At 36.9% G+C, this 16647-nt stretch overlaps 1 protein-coding gene across 2 annotated transcripts; it reads right to left on the minus strand.

Moving 5' to 3' along the window:
• Positions 1 to 235: 235 nt before the first annotated feature.
• LOC102225613 (sodium/hydrogen exchanger 6) lies at positions 236 to 16438 on the minus strand. 2 transcript variants are annotated; one of them, XM_005799566.3, is made up of 16 exons: positions 15776 to 16438; positions 14597 to 14793; positions 13619 to 13696; positions 13445 to 13521; positions 13217 to 13329; positions 12005 to 12110; positions 9617 to 9758; positions 8693 to 8798; positions 8493 to 8581; positions 7671 to 7784; positions 7402 to 7513; positions 7152 to 7305; positions 6187 to 6217; positions 6017 to 6102; positions 5039 to 5144; positions 236 to 4152 (listed from the first exon to the last, which is right to left on the minus strand). In XM_005799566.3, exons 1-16 carry the CDS (start codon positions 16053 to 16055, stop codon positions 3907 to 3909), a joined length of 2037 nt encoding a protein of 678 aa, XP_005799623.1. In that variant the 5' UTR covers positions 16056 to 16438; the 3' UTR covers positions 236 to 3906. The 2 variants fall into 2 exon arrangements, with proteins under 2 accessions (XP_005799623.1, XP_023184304.1); XM_023328536.1 differs by having other exon boundaries at positions 15763 to 15847.
• Positions 16439 to 16647: the final 209 nt, after the last annotated feature.

The following is a 16647-nucleotide window of genomic DNA, read 5'->3' on the forward strand; positions in this document are numbered from 1 at the left end:
CACAATTGCAAAATTGTGTTTTTAATACATCAGTGGAATATTGACAAAATTTCATGGACATTTTTAATGGCTAGTATGTTACAGCCTGTAAAACTGGATGAAACTGATCATTTTCACACACCAATACTTTCAAGTGACATATCAGACGAATCAGGTATGAATGAGAGGATCAGTAGTCAGACATCTGTAAACCAATACTGAAATAGGTAAATAATGAGGCCATCAGACAGAGAGCTTTAATCAAATGCAAAGGCTCTAGTTTATTGACCGTTGCACGCACACAGAACAGGTGAGTATATTTACACAGATGTAAACAGTCAGTATCGGCAACCAAAAAAAAAGAGAGGACACAGTATCATGTTTTTTTTTGTTTTTTTTTTGGCCAGACACACATCCATTAACACTTTCAGGCATTTGGACACATTCACACAGAGAGAAAATGCAGAATGAAGAGAGAGAGAAAGAGAGCAGAGTGTCTGAAAACACGGAGCACAGCAGGCCTCTTTGGTCAGCTACTTCAGACAAGATTTCCACTGATCAAAGCTCAAGTTACCGATCAGAAAGCAGAAGCAGAGCAGAGAAACACCAAGATCACCTTTTGAAGAGTTCACATTGTGGCATGTAGATAATAATGGCACACAGTTCTGCTCAGATTTATTTAATTTCTTTTTTCTTTTCTTTTTTTTTCAAAGATGCACAATCAGCGAAAGATAATTTATGCTCTGAAGACATCATTGAAAGAGCATCTTGTTGGAAACATACAAGATACAAAAGTGCCAGATAAGATGGAAAATATGCATGAAATCATATTTTCCATGCAAGTCACTGAAATGGTTCTTTACAGAAATGTTTCTTTAAACATCACTCAAAATAAAACGGTAAATAATATAAAACCAGCTGTCGGATAAAACAAAAACATTACTGAAAACAAATAAAGTGTGAATTACAGGCTTCTTTCACTTTATTTCCTCTCTTTAAAAAATTCATCATACAAACAAGTGAAATGATAATTCAACGTAATAATAGATCATGTGGAGTCATGAAGAATGCCTGATTAAAGCAAATAAACAAGCAAACAAGAGATAAAAAGCTAAATTAGAGGTTCCTGCACAGCAGAAGATAACCAAGGAAGGAAGAGCGATATGTACAAGCCTGCTCTACTTCTCTCCTCTTCACTCCTTTATTCTTTCTTTCTCTATTTTTTTAATTCCCATCGTCCTGCATTTATTCTGCATGAACTCACTTATTGTTCTTTGGCTCACACCAAGGCCAAAACACAAAAAAAGATGGTTGTGTTCAGCTTAGTCACCAAATGTATTCTGGCTCCGGTTCAAATAAACACAGCGTCGCCACGGCGACAACCCGACCATGGCTTCCTGTTCAGTCAGCATCAGCAGATGTGAAACTCTGCAGCCCTAAACGAGTTCAGAAAGCTTTCCGTTCTTCTTTAACATGAACAAAAATAAAGCAAATGTGCAAGTAAACTTCTGTTTTACCTTCAAATGATTCGTGAGTAAACAGTTCAGTACGAAATAGGGGCAACAAATCCAGCAAGTAAACTAGCCCAACACCGGCAGCTTTCCAAATAAAGACCTGGAACAGTCCCAGTGCAAATATCTACTCCTCCCAGGGTATATGAAATATGAAATATTAATCTGTCAAGATGAAATATTTAGTAGGCTGTAACATTTTAGGAGGCATCTTTTAAAATGATGCAACTTAATAAGATAACTGATTAATTGGATGGTCTTTAATTGTCCCAGAAAGCGGTAATGTAATGCCATATTTTCCAAATACTGCACAGCCCTAATATTATGAATTATAAGGAGAGACAAAAACATGGCAATGTATAAAATCCAGCACTGCAATATTGAACTGAGTAGTCAAACGGAGAAAACATGTATTTATCTCTCACTACATGAGAACATCATTAAAAACTTATTTTATTTCAGTAATTTAAATAAAAAAAGGGAAAGTTGCATATTATTGAGATTAATTGCACACAGATTGAGATATTTGCTGCAAATTCATCTGATTATGAAAACTCAAATTTCAATTTCTCATAAAAGTAAAATCAGAACATCGTATAAGATTAATATATGTAATTTATTATTTAACATTGTTACGTTATGGTACACAATCATGTGTATGACTGTTGACTGTATAGTTATCCAGAATACAGTCAATGACATCCACATGAAGAGGTAGGCTGCAAGAGCTCAGAGCTAAAGAAGAGAGCTTACTCGAAAGTTGAGTGGAAGGAAAACAGCTAGTAGCATACGTGAAGAAGCTAAAGAGAAAAAGGACACCATTGTTGGGGTTTATTGTTCTCTTTTTAAATATAAGGTAAAGTTAGTTCCTCATTTAGTTTTCAAGGTTGAAAGGTGAGGAAGATGAGTGGAAAGGCACACAATCCAAGTTGCTAGAGGATCATTTGTTCTTGGTCTGATGTAATATTCTCACTTACCGAGAAACTGAAATTTGGGTTTTCATTAGCTGGTAATCAGAATCAACAGAAATAACCTGAATTTTTCACTCTGTGTCTAATAAATCCACAGTAATACAATTTATGAACTGAAATACTGAAATAAATTAATGTGATGATATTCACACCTACTGAGATTTAGCTGCATAAATAACTGTGGTAGTAAAGTTGTGTAACAGAAAATAGATTTCAGAGATAAAACTAGCAAAGCACTGAAAGATGCCTAGTTTAAGTCAGCCAATACATTCATTGTTCAGCAATATGAAACTAGATTAATGAAGAAACTAAACGTACTTCACCCTTCTGCAAGTAGATAATCTCTCTAATTTCTAATTATATTAAAAATACAACAGATGTTTTAGCGTCACGTTTAGGTACCAAAAAGGTTTTATTTTTTATTACCTTCCTGAAAAAATATCTGAATAGAAATATGTGAACAAAGCTGGATGTGTATGGCAAATGTTCCTCTGCAAAAAGCGTAGAAAACACTTTAAGGTCGAATAGATTCGGTTTACACAAAGCGTCAAAATGCGTGACGGGAATGGCACAAAGCTGACTCACTTCACCTCACTTAGGTCTCATTTTCACAGCAGCAAACCTTCAATCTGCTGTGACCGCGCTCAGAGTCCAGAGGAAGGCGTTAAGCCTCTCTCTAATGTCACAGTCTAAGGTCACCCACAGAGATCCGTAACTGGCTCCTACTGCTTCACACAATATTTACAAGCAAACCGCACAAACCCTCCCGACAAACCTGTGCGGTATATTGCTACCTTTAGGGACGGAGGCTTCTCTTGGGTTTAATAAATATTTCTATATTTTCTCCTGTACCATCCCAAAGTCACTTTCCCTCTCAGAGATAATCTAGTATAGAGTTGCCATGCTTAAAAACTACAATTCCCAGGCACTTGATTGTAACCAAATGTACAGTAACGTTTTTCCACTGGGTCAGCTTGCTGGGAGATGCTCAGAAAAAAGGCAGCAACATTCAAAGTCAGACCCAAAACGCCGACCGAAAAAAAAAAAGCTCTATATCCTAAAATACAAAGAAAACACAAGCAACCTCCACATGCATAACAACGTTATAGTTTCTCTTGAGATATACTGTACACTGACAAATTAGGTAAAGGTTGGCGTTTGCATTTACTCACCAACTCATGCTGCGATGCTACAATAAGCTGAATGACAAGAGAAAAAATGTGAAGAAAACCAGGAATGATTGAAGTAAGAGGTATGAAATGAGCAGAAAGAGAATGAGGTAGAGACAGCGTTTTCCTAAAGAGGAAGAGAGCAAAAAGGAAAAAAGGCAAAGTGCAGAAAAATAAAATAAAAATGGGAGTGTGAAAAGAGGAGAGTCAGGTACTCGTCTTTTGCTCAGTGGCTCATTTCAGTTTGTACTGGACGTTTGCGCTGAAACCTGGTTTTCACATCCGCAGGTGATCCGTGAACGGCGGCTCCGAGTCGTCCATGGGCAGAACAAGGCGCGTGCCCCTCATCACCAGCTCATGATCGCCGTACGCCAGCTCCCGGTCCAGGTCGTCCGTGGCCAGGCCGCCGCTGGTGCGGGCGCCTGTGGCGTCAGTGCTGACCGTGATGTCGCCATAAGTCAGGCTGATGTCACCGTCCGTCAGGATGAGGTCGGAGTCGTCGTCCTTCAGCTGACACTCATTCTGGGAGAGGAAAACAAGGAACAAGTCGGGTTTATTACACTCATCTAAACTAAAACGGGTCCGCATAGGGATGTTATTGATTAACAGTTAACTTGATTAAAATGAGCTCAAATCGATTAAATAGTAACTTCCACTTAGACCTTTCTTTAGTGTTGTAATTTGGCTGCCATCCAGCAGAGGGCAGTGTGGGGCCAATAAATACAAAAGCAAGGATGGCGGAAACATACCAGAACAGGAAAGAGAAATGGTCCAAATAGAGTACGGTGGGAAATGAAAGATCCATTTTATGCGGTTCTGTTTGGTAAGATGGCGTATTAGGGCCGTGGGAGAATAAAAAAAATAAAACAAAAATTCTGAAATTTTCTGGAAAGACAAGGAAAATTCTGAGCTTGAAACATCAAACATTTGCTTGAAAAAACTTTGAGATTAAATCTCTGAGTTTGAATAGTCAAATTGTTTTGGCTTTTGAAACAGATTTCTTAAGTCAATCTAAAAATGTTTCAAAAGATTTTTTCTAGAAAATCTTTGACCTTTCAAGCACAGAAATTTTCTTGTTTTTATAGAAACTTTCTGAGATATTCTTTTGGTGAAGATTTACTCCTTTTTTTCTACAATGACCCCAATATGCCATTGTGGTTTATTCAGTCAGTATTTAACACATCTGACATGCATAAAAGTTAAAATATAATGATGTGATACTTTTTTATATTCACCACATGAACAATGTATCCCTTCATGCTAAGGAAAGACAATCTGCCCTCTTGATACAAATGAAAACTCAAGTTTGTAAGAAAATGGCCGCTTAACTAATTATTAGTCGAGGAATCAACTTTAGATTAACTCATTAATCGATAACTTGCTTGTCCCGTGTGACCTGCAGTCTGACCTCATAGGCCTGGGGGCTGGTGAGGAAGCGGGCGAGGGGGCCGCAGCAGGGAGGAAGCGTGGTAGTGAGAGGAGGGCCGCTGTGTGTCAGGATGGGCTTCAGGTAGCTGGAGAGAGGCTGGAGTCAAGGAAAAACTTACACAATGAACTCCGAGGGAGAGCAACAGGAAACAGCCGATTACGTGATTAATGCCTGGCATCAGCATCAGGAACAAAAACACCATTGTTTTTATACATAAGTGATTTTATTCCAGTTGACTGTCTTTTCATATTTTTTGCACACAGTGAATAAACCTCTGCCTATTCATGGTTCAGTATTTGCAAGTTTTTCTGTCTTTTCTCCAAATTATTCACAGAAAATTTGTCCTTTGGTGGATTTTTTTTCAAAAAAAAAAAGAGCAAACCTAAAATCTTTGACAGAAAATGCAGCTCATAAAGCTGGAATACATAGGCACAATGCCACTTTGCACTATTGACCCTCTCCTGTTGCAAAATGAGCAGGGACAATAAAATAATTGAACTTAAAAAATGTTGGAAAAAAATTAAATAATCAATATTTTATTGTAATGTTACATACATTGTATTTTCTTACTAGGCTACATTAAATTACATGAAATCTTGATCGTTTTAGGTCAGGGAGGATTAAAAAAATTAACTAAAGTTTGCTGAATGTCAAAATAAAGGATAGTTATTATTATGGCATTCATCAAATACACATCATTTTGGTAACCCTGACTGACCTAAAAAAATAAATATTTTTTCTCATTTAAAGTCAGACAGTTAAAAAAAACGTTACATTTATTTGTAGAGTATGTAAAGATCTGGTTTCAATTGTAGTTCTTGAGATCATTTGTTTCTAAATCTATAACCTGTGCTCCCCCTGTTGGCTGAAAATATGAACTTCACCACTCACCCATGGAACTGAAACAGAACCAGAGGAATCACGAAAACACGACGAGTCGTTTCTATAAAAGGATACTTGTGGTCAAAGTTGTACCAAATTCTGAAAAGCCAGGCACTTTCTTGTTTGGTGCTCCTCCTCTCTGATCCGTCAGCAAAACTCATCTGAACCAACAAAAAGGGCATTATTCTGTAAAACCAGTTCAAAAAACATTAGCTCTAAGTTTTACCTTTACGTTGCTAACTTACAGAGTTTTCCTGATCAGAGTCAACTCCGACTCTGTTAGAAGAAAAACAGTAAATCAGTCGCAGTTGGACATTTTTAGAGAAATTTCTCTAAATGCCTACAATGCCCAGATGTAGAAGACTCTGCCAGTTACTGGAAATGTTTGATCATAGTCACTGTCACAAACTGGGGTTAAAGAGCAACCAGCAATTACTTTTCACAGGTAGGTTTGGATAGCCTTTCTCCTTTAATAGATAAAATAATTTTTTTGAAAACTGTAATTTCTCTCTACTCGGGTTGACAAGCCAAATAAAAAAAGTTAAATAGTCTAAATTTGAGCCTTTTCGTTTCAAACGAAAATAATCAGGCATATACATTAAAGTTTTTCCATTATAATATTCTTAGATTCTGCACCGTACAATGGTGCTATTGGGCCATTGTAAATAGAAAAAAGGGAGAGTAAATTTAAAAAACTTACATTTTGAGATTAATTTCAGAAATTTTATAGAAAAAAAAGGATATTTTTGAGATTGAAAAGTCAAAAATCTCAAAATTTTGAGATTAATCTTAGAAGTTTTCCACAAAAGATCTCAGAAATTTCCGATTTTTTTTTTTTGAAACTTTTTCAACTTTTGAAACTCATAAATTTCTAAGAATAAACTCAAAACATCTAATTTATTTTTGGCAAATTTTTGACAGTTGTATGTCAGAAATGTACAAGTTTTTGTCTACAAAATTTCTGAGATTTTTTTTGCGAAAAGGTACTCTTTTTTTTTTTTTCTTCAATGGCCCTACTATGTCATTGTAGCATTAGGACTAGTTAGGGAAGAACATGTTATTTTCCTCAGACATTATGAGCAGTTTGATACAGCATGATTTAAATTACTAGAAGTTTCCCAGAACTGTGCGTATCAAGTTTGGCGTTTGTTTTTAAGGAATAAAGAAAACAGTGGGAAATCTGTCTAAGTTTATGTCTAAAACTGCTTACCGTATCCGCTGACAGGACAGCATCTGAGTGGTGCCGCCACCACAAACCCAAACAGTGAAGAAAACCACAAGAAGATTGGTGGAGAACATCATCTGGCGGGCGTACGTGGCCGTGTCCCTGATGGACAGGGCGAAGGTCATCGCACCGCGCAGCCCTGAAAACCAAACAAAAACAGGAAAACAAGGTCACAAACATGTGATCATAAGGCAAACTGTCTGCTTTTAACAATCCTGCAGTCTGCTCTACTGGCCTGCAAACATCATCATGTGCTGGAAGTTGGATCTAATCTTGTTAAATCGACCCAGATTAAGGAGGAGTGACAGAGGGTAGATGTTAGCAGCTCTACCCACAAACACCGCCAGCTGGATGGGAGGAACGTCAAGGAGGAAAACCAGAGGAACGTCCTCACACATCACCCACAAAACTCCTCACTAAATCAATCCTGAATTAATAAACAAATATCCTTTTATGAATGTAAACACTCATGAAATGTTTCTGTTTTCCAGGTTGAAAAGATACAAAAGCTCCAACGATGAACATGGGATTAAAGACGTGGTTCTGGAAGGTGAACAGGGTCAGACCCATGTAGGAGAAGATGAAGTTCTCTGCCAGGAAATTTAACAGCTCAAACAGCTGAAATAGAAAGAAAAGAAACATTAAAAAATGTTAACATTTTGTATTTGAGTCTCATTAATGGTTTGTTCGTGAAATTAACGGCTTTTATTCACCATATCGTAAAAGTACATCCAATATTTATCGTACTTTCTGATGAGTTTAAATTGCTTCATGTGATTGTGGAGAAACTGATGGACCTAGAAGACTTTTCCTTTTAAATCACACTTCACTTTCCCAAACCTTTCCTTTTTTAAAGTCAGGTCAAGTATTCAAAACTCCAGATTATTAGCAAAACCTTTGGTATGAGTTTCAGATAGAAACACTGATAGAAGTTGTGATGAATTTAAATCTTTATATGAATATTTAACACTGGAACAGGAAGACATTTTAAATATCCCAAATAAATAAACAATAGAAACAACAAATAAAATAAAGTCTCTGTAAACAAAATGAACCTACAAAAAAGGAAAGCACCAGACTGAAGACTTTTGTAATCCAGTTTTTGGTAGAAAGAGAGAAAAGAAAAAAACAATCATGCAAGTAGAAATTGTTATTTATCATTCAAGTAATTGTTTTACTGCTTATTGCAACAGGCCTATTCACACATATGATTTAAGGTAGGTTATTATTTATTACAACAGTGAATCCTGGTGTATTATTTTTACAAGGACACTCTAATACTTTAGTAAATACTAAACAGTTTTGTAGCATTAGTCTGGTTCTGACCTGCTTTGTCCGGTCCTGAGACTCTGGAGACAGATTGTTGAAGGTGTAGTGGGCCTGAGTGATGCCACAGAAGAGCACAGCCACAACACCTGCAGAACACAACGAAAGACAAGCAAACCACATTTAAATCTTTTCAACGAGGCTGGAATGTATGAAATTACATGTACTACAGATTCACTTTAAATTTGTGTGTTTGCTACCTGTGAAGCCACAAGCTTCAGCCAGCAGGAAGGTGCTCCAGGACATGAGGAAGAACAGAGCCGTCTCCAGCAGCTGAAAGTCCCTCAGTTTGGTGAACTTCGTCACGTAGTCCCAGTCAAGGATTTTATTGAAATTAATTTAACTGATTTTAAGGGTGCATTCACACCAACCCCGTTTAGTCCACTTTAATCAAACTGTAGTTTGTTTGTCTAGAAGGTCCGGTTCGTTTGGGGAGATGTGAACGCACAATCAAACTCTGCAAGGACCAAAAACTAAAAATCCGCCTAAAAACCTCATTCTCTGTTCAGTTGACGTGAACTCTGGTACGGTTTGATTCATATGAAAATGCGAAGAGGGCCAGAGGCCGCTACAAAAGCAGGAAGCGAACTGTAGCACATGGGATTCTGGGTAAATACAAACAAAACAAATTGCTTCTGGTCTCTTATCAAAGACAAAGGAGAAATCCTACAACCACTAAAATCTGACGCTACTCCATTTTAGTTTACATTTCATGAGGAAGGAAGTTGCGCTCATTGCCTTCTTTAGAGGTTTTTGTGTTGTTTACTTCAGTGCTTCTTGCTGCAGCACCACCACAGGCGAGGAGGGAAACTGATTTTCCAAAGGGTTTGGTTCCTTTGACACAATGTGATGTGAAAGTGAACCTCACCAGCTGAAAATTTAACAAATGTTGCAATTTTGATCCCCAATCAAACCAACTATACTGAACTACCAGGTGTCAAAAAACCTGCCTATCTGTGCCACGTTACAAAGAACAATCGGTATGCTCGTGTTGTTTTCAGTACTTTACATACACCTATCTGCCAATCACTGACAGCAGGATATTATTAGTAACCTAAGGCATAACCTTGTTTATTCATAGCTTACGCAGCAGACTGGATAGACGACAAAACCAGAAAAGATATGAGAGCTGTAACGATTCCCGTGGCAACGCCCAGAGAGAAGGAGCCGCTGAAAACGCCAAGGAACATCCCTAAAGACTTCAGCAAGGCCATGGCCTCAAACGTGTGGCTGTTGTCTCCTTGTGGCTGATATGCAACAATAGACCTGATAATAAAACACAAAGAAAAACACTTAAAGGCAAGTATACACAATGGACACCAGATATTTGCACATGAAACCCTTCTATGTTTGTCTCATGTCCAGTAGGTTGACTTCACGACAGACACATTCAGGTTCTCTGTATTTATTCTAACAAAGGAGGAAATCAAGTTGGTAGTTAACATCAGTCCAGTACTTTCTGTCTCAGTTACCGACGGCAACAGAAAAAAAAGGGGGGCGGGAGGAGCTGTCAGTTACTGGTTGCTATGGTAACCACCAACTGCCAAGAGCAGCGCAACAGAATTTAAAACGCCAATAAATGTCCGGAGAAGCAACTGCTTGACTACATTTGTCAAGAAGTTGACAAAGCACTTTGTATTGCCTTGTTGCTGAAAATGTGCTATATAAATAAAATTACCTTACCTTTAAATTAAATAAATTCAAGGAATAAAGAAACAAATTTTGACAAACTTCACATCCACAGTATCGCCAAAACAAAACCCTGTTACACATGCACTGTATTAAAGAGACAAAACCTTAGTTTTCTTACTAACTCAGACTGAACTTATCCTGTTTTAGGTCTGTTAGGATTGAAACTAAAAGTATTCTCAGGTTTATAAGCTTCCCACTTTTTTCTAGAAATGTAACCATTTGTTTGAAAACCCAATAAAAGTACAACACTATACCCAAAACACAAATTCTTTCAATTATAAAAAAGCAAAGCCAAAGAACGTGATCAATATATTGTGTTTTAACCAAATAACACAGTTTCTTTCAAATAAAGTAAAGCAAAAATGAATATTAACCCATAAAGATCTTTTTTATCGAGGAAATGGTTCATTTTTTGTCTTTTAGCAGATGGTAATTTAGAGAACTTTAGTCCGATTTAATGTCAGGCAGTAAGAGAAAATAAGGTTTGTGTCTCTTTATGCTTTTAGTTGTGCATGTAAAAAATAGCCAAACTGCAAACCAAAGAGTAGATATTTTATTTTCAGAAATGTTCTCTTACTCAATTTGACCAAATAGCATGTCTTTAAACGGTATCCTTATCAGGCAGATATTTCAGGGCATGACTTCACATTCCAGTGTTTAATCAGAACCAGAAAGAACTCGGGCTGAATGTTTTTCTCTACTGAAAACAGTCCTGCAGCAGGAACATGGAAATACTTCAAAAATTATCCATTGCCGGGAAGACGACCAACTAAAAACAGAAAAAAGACCTGAGAATATGGAAAATTATTTTTAAATTCATGTTGAAGGACAGATATAGTCAAAAGGATAAAACAATGTTATCAAACTTTAATCAAATATGTACTGAAAAATAATTTAAAGTCTGAGATGAAAAAAAAAGTCTGGCAAACAGGATTTTTTTTTTAATTTTTAAAAAATATATTGCTTACTTATTGCTCCCTAGGTAACAATGTTTCACAAAAAACACACCAGAGGAGTTTAGTGCTGAAAAGCTCAGACATTATTAAATATTTCTTTATGATGCTCTACTATGCTACTGTAATAAAATATTAATTTATTTGCAGGTTGTTGTTATTTTTACTCAATATTAATATGTAAAAACCAATACATATGAAAAACCCTAGTCTGTATATTTTCCTACAGTCTCAATTACTCTTTACCAATGTACGTAGTTTTAGAATAAAATGTACTGAAAAACACCAAACAGGAACTTTTATCTGTTTTTCCAACCAAAGTTGTTTCTATAATTAGATTTGTTCAACATGACACATAAATCACAAGGCATTTTGTCGTTAAGCTTCTCGTCTCCTCCTCAAAGATAACTAAAGGGTGTGGAAATTTTTTTCATCAAACATAATTTACTAAAAAGACAAAAAAAGCAAATATCGCAATATTCTAAAACTCTGGCTGGATAAGTCAGGGTAAAAACAACAAAAGCTTCTGATTCGTCATGCTAGTCCCCAGCCACTGCAAAGGCACACAACGACATGCTCTACTTAACGCACAGTCAATGAGTTGGTGAGGGTCTCTCTGCATGGCCCGCTTCCTCCTAGCTGCATGCTATTTTAATGCATTATTCAGTGGAAATTACAACAGAACGATGAAGGGAAGGAGGAAAAAGGAAGAAACACCAGGGGAACCGATTCCAGCTTGGTCAAATGTGAATCTCACACCTGGTTGGTTCACTGATCAAACATGAAAAACACAGTTTCATATATGTTTGTTCATGTCTCAAACATTCAGGCATCACGATTAGACATAATTTGATTTTAAAAACTTACGAGGACAAAACGACCGCTACGGCATCATTGAGGACGCTCTCTCCAAACAGTAATGCATACAAATCCACGTCAACCTGCAGCTCATGGAAGATAGCCAGGACCGTCACTGTGAGACCAACAGAAACACATAAAAACTGACATATACTGGAAAGACATTTATGCAGTTTCCTCAGAAAAATGCTACCATTTAAAAGAGTACAAAAAAGAAAATCTCAAAAGTGGTTACTTTTACCCTCTAACACTTTCAGAAATCTCATTCAACTTTGCCTCTAATTTTTGCATCCTGAGGATTATCTTGGAAGCTTTTACAGAAATGATTAATTGATCTATTTAGGGTTTAGGTCTTCACTTTATTAGAGTCAATGTATTTCAACTTAAACTCAGTGCAAACCTGTGCATCTTTACTGAGTTTAGGCAGTCTCAGAAATAAAAGAGCAACAATTTCTGAGTGCATGGAAAACAAAAATGTGGTGCAGACGATGTCAGCAATTAAAACATTATCAGTACTTCTCACTACTGCTAGCAGAAACTAATGTTGGGTTTTAGATAAACATTTCTAAAAACGTTTTATGACTAAATAATTTTTCAAATGATCAAAATTTAGTTTGCAGCAACTGCAATCAAGTATATAAAATATGAGTCATAACACCTACTTTTGAAAAGACTGATAATAATGCTGGAGTACCTCAGGGTTGTATATTGAGTCCCATTTATTAGATTGTATATTAATGACTTTCCTGGAGTTTGATCACCTCATGCAGGTTCAAATGTAAATTTATATGAATAATTACAAGTTGCTTAAGAAAATGCATAAAATAAATTATATCTGTATCCACATTCACAGTGTGTTTTGTGTTACTATAAATGTGCATAATAATGTCATTTATTTGATTAATTTAACCCTTTTAGACCGAACGTGTCGGGGACAACACAGCCAGATTTGCAGTACCATAAACATTTGCGCTATCTGAAAAATTCCAACGGTTTCTGAAAGAGGAACGTTGCGCTTTCCAGCCAACATCGGGTTATTAAGGTAATTTCACTCCTGCCAGAACATGGAGCATGTTTTTCTTCGGTTTAATTTGATGAGACACTTTTTTAATAGACAGTAAATTGTGAAAATAACTGCTATATAGCGAAAGTTCCAGTTCAGAGGGTTAAAATATAATCCTTGAATAGAAAACATAATCAGAAGTTCATTTGAATATATACCCGGGTCTGTTGCTGAGACAATGGCTCCAAAGAATAGACAGTCGGTGAAGAAGAAGTCTCCACCCAGTTGGCCCAGGTGCTTCATCAGCGTGACACAGCCGTACATCAACAACCTGTTGGAGGACTTCTTTAATTATCTTACTAAATGGATTATCGACACTTTAAAATTCATCGCAGTAGTTAGAGCTGTGTTTTTCTCAGTGCTGTTTCAGAGCACAATCATCTTACCCAATAATAAAACAGGAAATCACTGTCCCCACAAAGGCATAAGCCAGGATGGATCCCATGTTCCGGAAAAAATGTCTCTGAAAAATAAAAGCAAACATGCAGCTAACTTTACTGAAGTTACAGTATTTAATCATAAATTAAAACAATTTATTTAAAGATCTGAGGATGTTGTACCCTTTTCAAGCTGTAGCCTGCATGAAAGATGATGGGTGGGAGAAGAATATTGAAGAAAACCTCAGGGTCAAAGGTAACCTGAAGGCCACAAAAACAAAGATATGTATCAATAAAACAGCAAAATAATCAAATGTTTTGATGCTAATTAATGTTATGTTTAATTATTTATTTAATCAAGAATGACACAACTGGGACATTGAGTAAAATAACATGTTAAAAGAGGGCAGCGACTGAATCAAGCATCAATTAAGGCTGAGATTATTCTTATTTTAGGTCTGAATCCAGATCAGTGCCAAATTTGTCAGAGTAGAGAGACGTTAGGACGTTTTTGTTTTACACTGGATCACACAGGGAACAGCCTCTTACAGCACTACAGTACACTGAATTAAAGTGGATTTTTTCACTTATTGTTTGTGTTGAATTTGGGATTCCAGAGAAATAAAGTCCTTGGAAAAGTAATTCCTCAATTAATTAAGGATTTTTATGCGACAATGCAACAGAAAATAGCACAGCTGCGAACTGGAAAGTAATGCAAGATTTTCTTTTTTACAACTATAAATAACTAACATGAGTAAAGCTGACAGGTTAAAGTATCTTTTAAAGAACAATGGGAAAACAACTCAGTGATAGGTCATTTTACAAAGTATTATCTCAGAGGAGGTAAATTACTTGTTTCCCTAAAGAATTTAGAACTTTGCAGTTGAAATTTGACAAAATGTAAGAAGAAAAAGTTCAAATGGTATTAACATTTTTGCAATCAGATGCCAAAGCATGACACACTTCTCTATTTAACCAGAAATAACTCAAGTGATTTGTGTTGTTTCAACTGCAATTTCTTTCTTGGTAACTGTGCATTTATTTATTTAAAATAACCAGAATCATGGCTCCAACTTCAAAGCTGAAAAGTAAAGTAAAACACCAAAAAGCTCACTCAGTCATCAGCAGTAACTACCACAAACGTGAGTAGACAGCCAGTACCTTGCGCAGCATCTCGTTGTCTTTCAAGTCATTCACCTCGTTGGAACTGATCTCCCCCTTCAAGGTGTATTCGTAAAGTTTGCCACTGACATTTACCAGCAGGGTGGCGGGGCTGGCGTTGACAAAGCAGTCCATCGGGGCAACGTTGGACCGAGGGACCTGAACGACGTAGCGCAAGATCACCCCGACAATAAGGCCTGAGAAAAGAGGCAGAGAGCAAAAATAGAACAGAGGAGGTTAGAATTTAAGACAACAAAGCTCCATTTATTTTTATTGCATTTTAAATTTTCTCTCAAACACATTTAAAAATAAGAATCTGGTGCTTGGGTTTGCTACTTTCTCATCCACAGGCAGAAATAAAATAAATTCATTCACCCCTGATAAATGTAGCTCTAGTCTCATCTTGATCACACACTTTTTCATGCCATCAACAAGCTGCTGGTTAGTCATTTTCTGTTTTGCTAGTAAATCTTAACTTGCAGTTGTGTGTAAACTTTTTGCCTCACAGGCCAAAACTGTTAAATTTAAACTACTGGCAGGTCACAAAATTCATTAAATTAATAACACAAAAATTAGTTTATTTTAATTTTTCTTTTTACCTGATAAATCATGTTGCCTTATTAAAAGAAAAACCAACAATTTCAAAACTTCTAGGGCCAGATGATTTCTGTTTTTTGTTTTGTTTTTTTGGCCCCCCTGACTTGTGTTGGGGAGGCTGATCAAATTAATTTCAAGGGCCACAAATGGCCCCAGAGCCACACTTTGGACTCCCCTGGTCTAGTGGATTTTATAAACAAAGTGCAGAAATTCATTGATTTCCTTTTAAGTCTGCAGATTAATATTTACAGAATTAAAACTGATGTGGATGAGTTTTTGGGTGATATAAAAAACCAACATGTCAGGTTAAATAGGAGGAAGTAGTCAGTGGAGCACAGCATAAGCAGATCAATTACTGTCTTGTCTCAATTCAATGTTACCAGTTTAACCTGCTTGGAGGGGAAGTGAAATGTTTTTGATGTTAAAAAGGGAACAGAAGAGGAGCTAGCTGCCCATTTTCAAAAATAAACTACAGCTTAAACTAAAAATCACGATGTTGACATTTCACATCTGATCGATATCTGCGTTCACATCTGGTCGATATCTGCGGGTCTGATGGCGTCTCCCACCTGTCACTCTCACCATAAATCATGGCCAGCCCGGTTTCGTGCAGAAACCTGAAGCGCCGGTGCTTGAAGAGCCAGATGGTTAGGATGGTGAGGGTGAGGAGCAGGATGAAGATGAGCAGGTCTGCGCTGTCCTGCCTGTGGCTCTCCTCAGCCTTCTTCTCCGTATCATCCCCTTCCTGGGCTGGAGATGATGCTGCTGAGACGCTGATGAACACACACAGGCTCACCAGAACCAGCAGCCGCAGCGTCCTCAAAGCCCGCAGCGAGACGTCCACGCTCGTTTTTGTCAACATTATGGCTATTTTCTGATAGGGTCAATGTCGTCGGAGTTAAAAGAAAGAGAGAGAGAGAGAGAAGAGAATGAGTCACGGACTGAGAGAAGAGAAGACAGCCAAGTCGGCAGCAAGAGTCAACCCGGAAGTTAAAATTATTTTTCTCCAGAAAGCGTATAAATGCATTTCACGCTAAAAGCCTTCTCCGGGGTTGTTTTAAATTAGCCAATGCTTGAAAAAAACATATTTGTTTACAACAATAATTTTAATACCGAAATCTCAAGCTTATTGGAGATTTTGAGCTTTTAACGGAAATTACCCATTTCACTCTGACCTGTACTTTTTTATTTTGAAATCTGCATTTTATGTCATTTCAACAGGAAGTGAATCCAAACAGGCATTTAATTCATTTTGAATTGACGCTGCGAAATATAACTTTTGCGATAAAATCAATTAAAACTTTCTGAATATATTTGTGACTCTTTTGCTACTCCAAGCGGCAAGTCTCGCGATACAACCCAAATGCAACGTTTGCATATATCGGTATTTGTAAACTTAGATAAATCAAATTGAAAACGCACCGTATTTCATATAGACGCTTTCGTTTTAATTA

The sequence above is a fragment of the Xiphophorus maculatus genome, chromosome 23 (assembly GCF_002775205.1).
Source record: "Xiphophorus maculatus strain JP 163 A chromosome 23, X_maculatus-5.0-male, whole genome shotgun sequence".
Taxonomy (NCBI): Eukaryota; Metazoa; Chordata; class Actinopteri; order Cyprinodontiformes; family Poeciliidae; genus Xiphophorus; species Xiphophorus maculatus.

Excerpts from the sequence above, each read along its gene's own strand:
- LOC102225613 (XM_005799566.3), bottom strand. The coding sequence starts at position 16,055 with ATGTTGACAAAAACGAGCGTGGACGTCTCGCTGCGGGCTTTGAGGACG. Across the intron at positions 8,799-9,616 it reads CGGGAATCGTTACAGCTCTC|GTGACGAAGTTCACCAAACT; the intron begins ATATCTTTTCTG and ends GACTGGGACTAC. Across the intron at positions 6,103-6,186 it reads ACTCTGATCAGGAAAACTCT|ATGAGTTTTGCTGACGGATC; the intron begins GTAAGTTAGCAA and ends TTGTTGGTTCAG.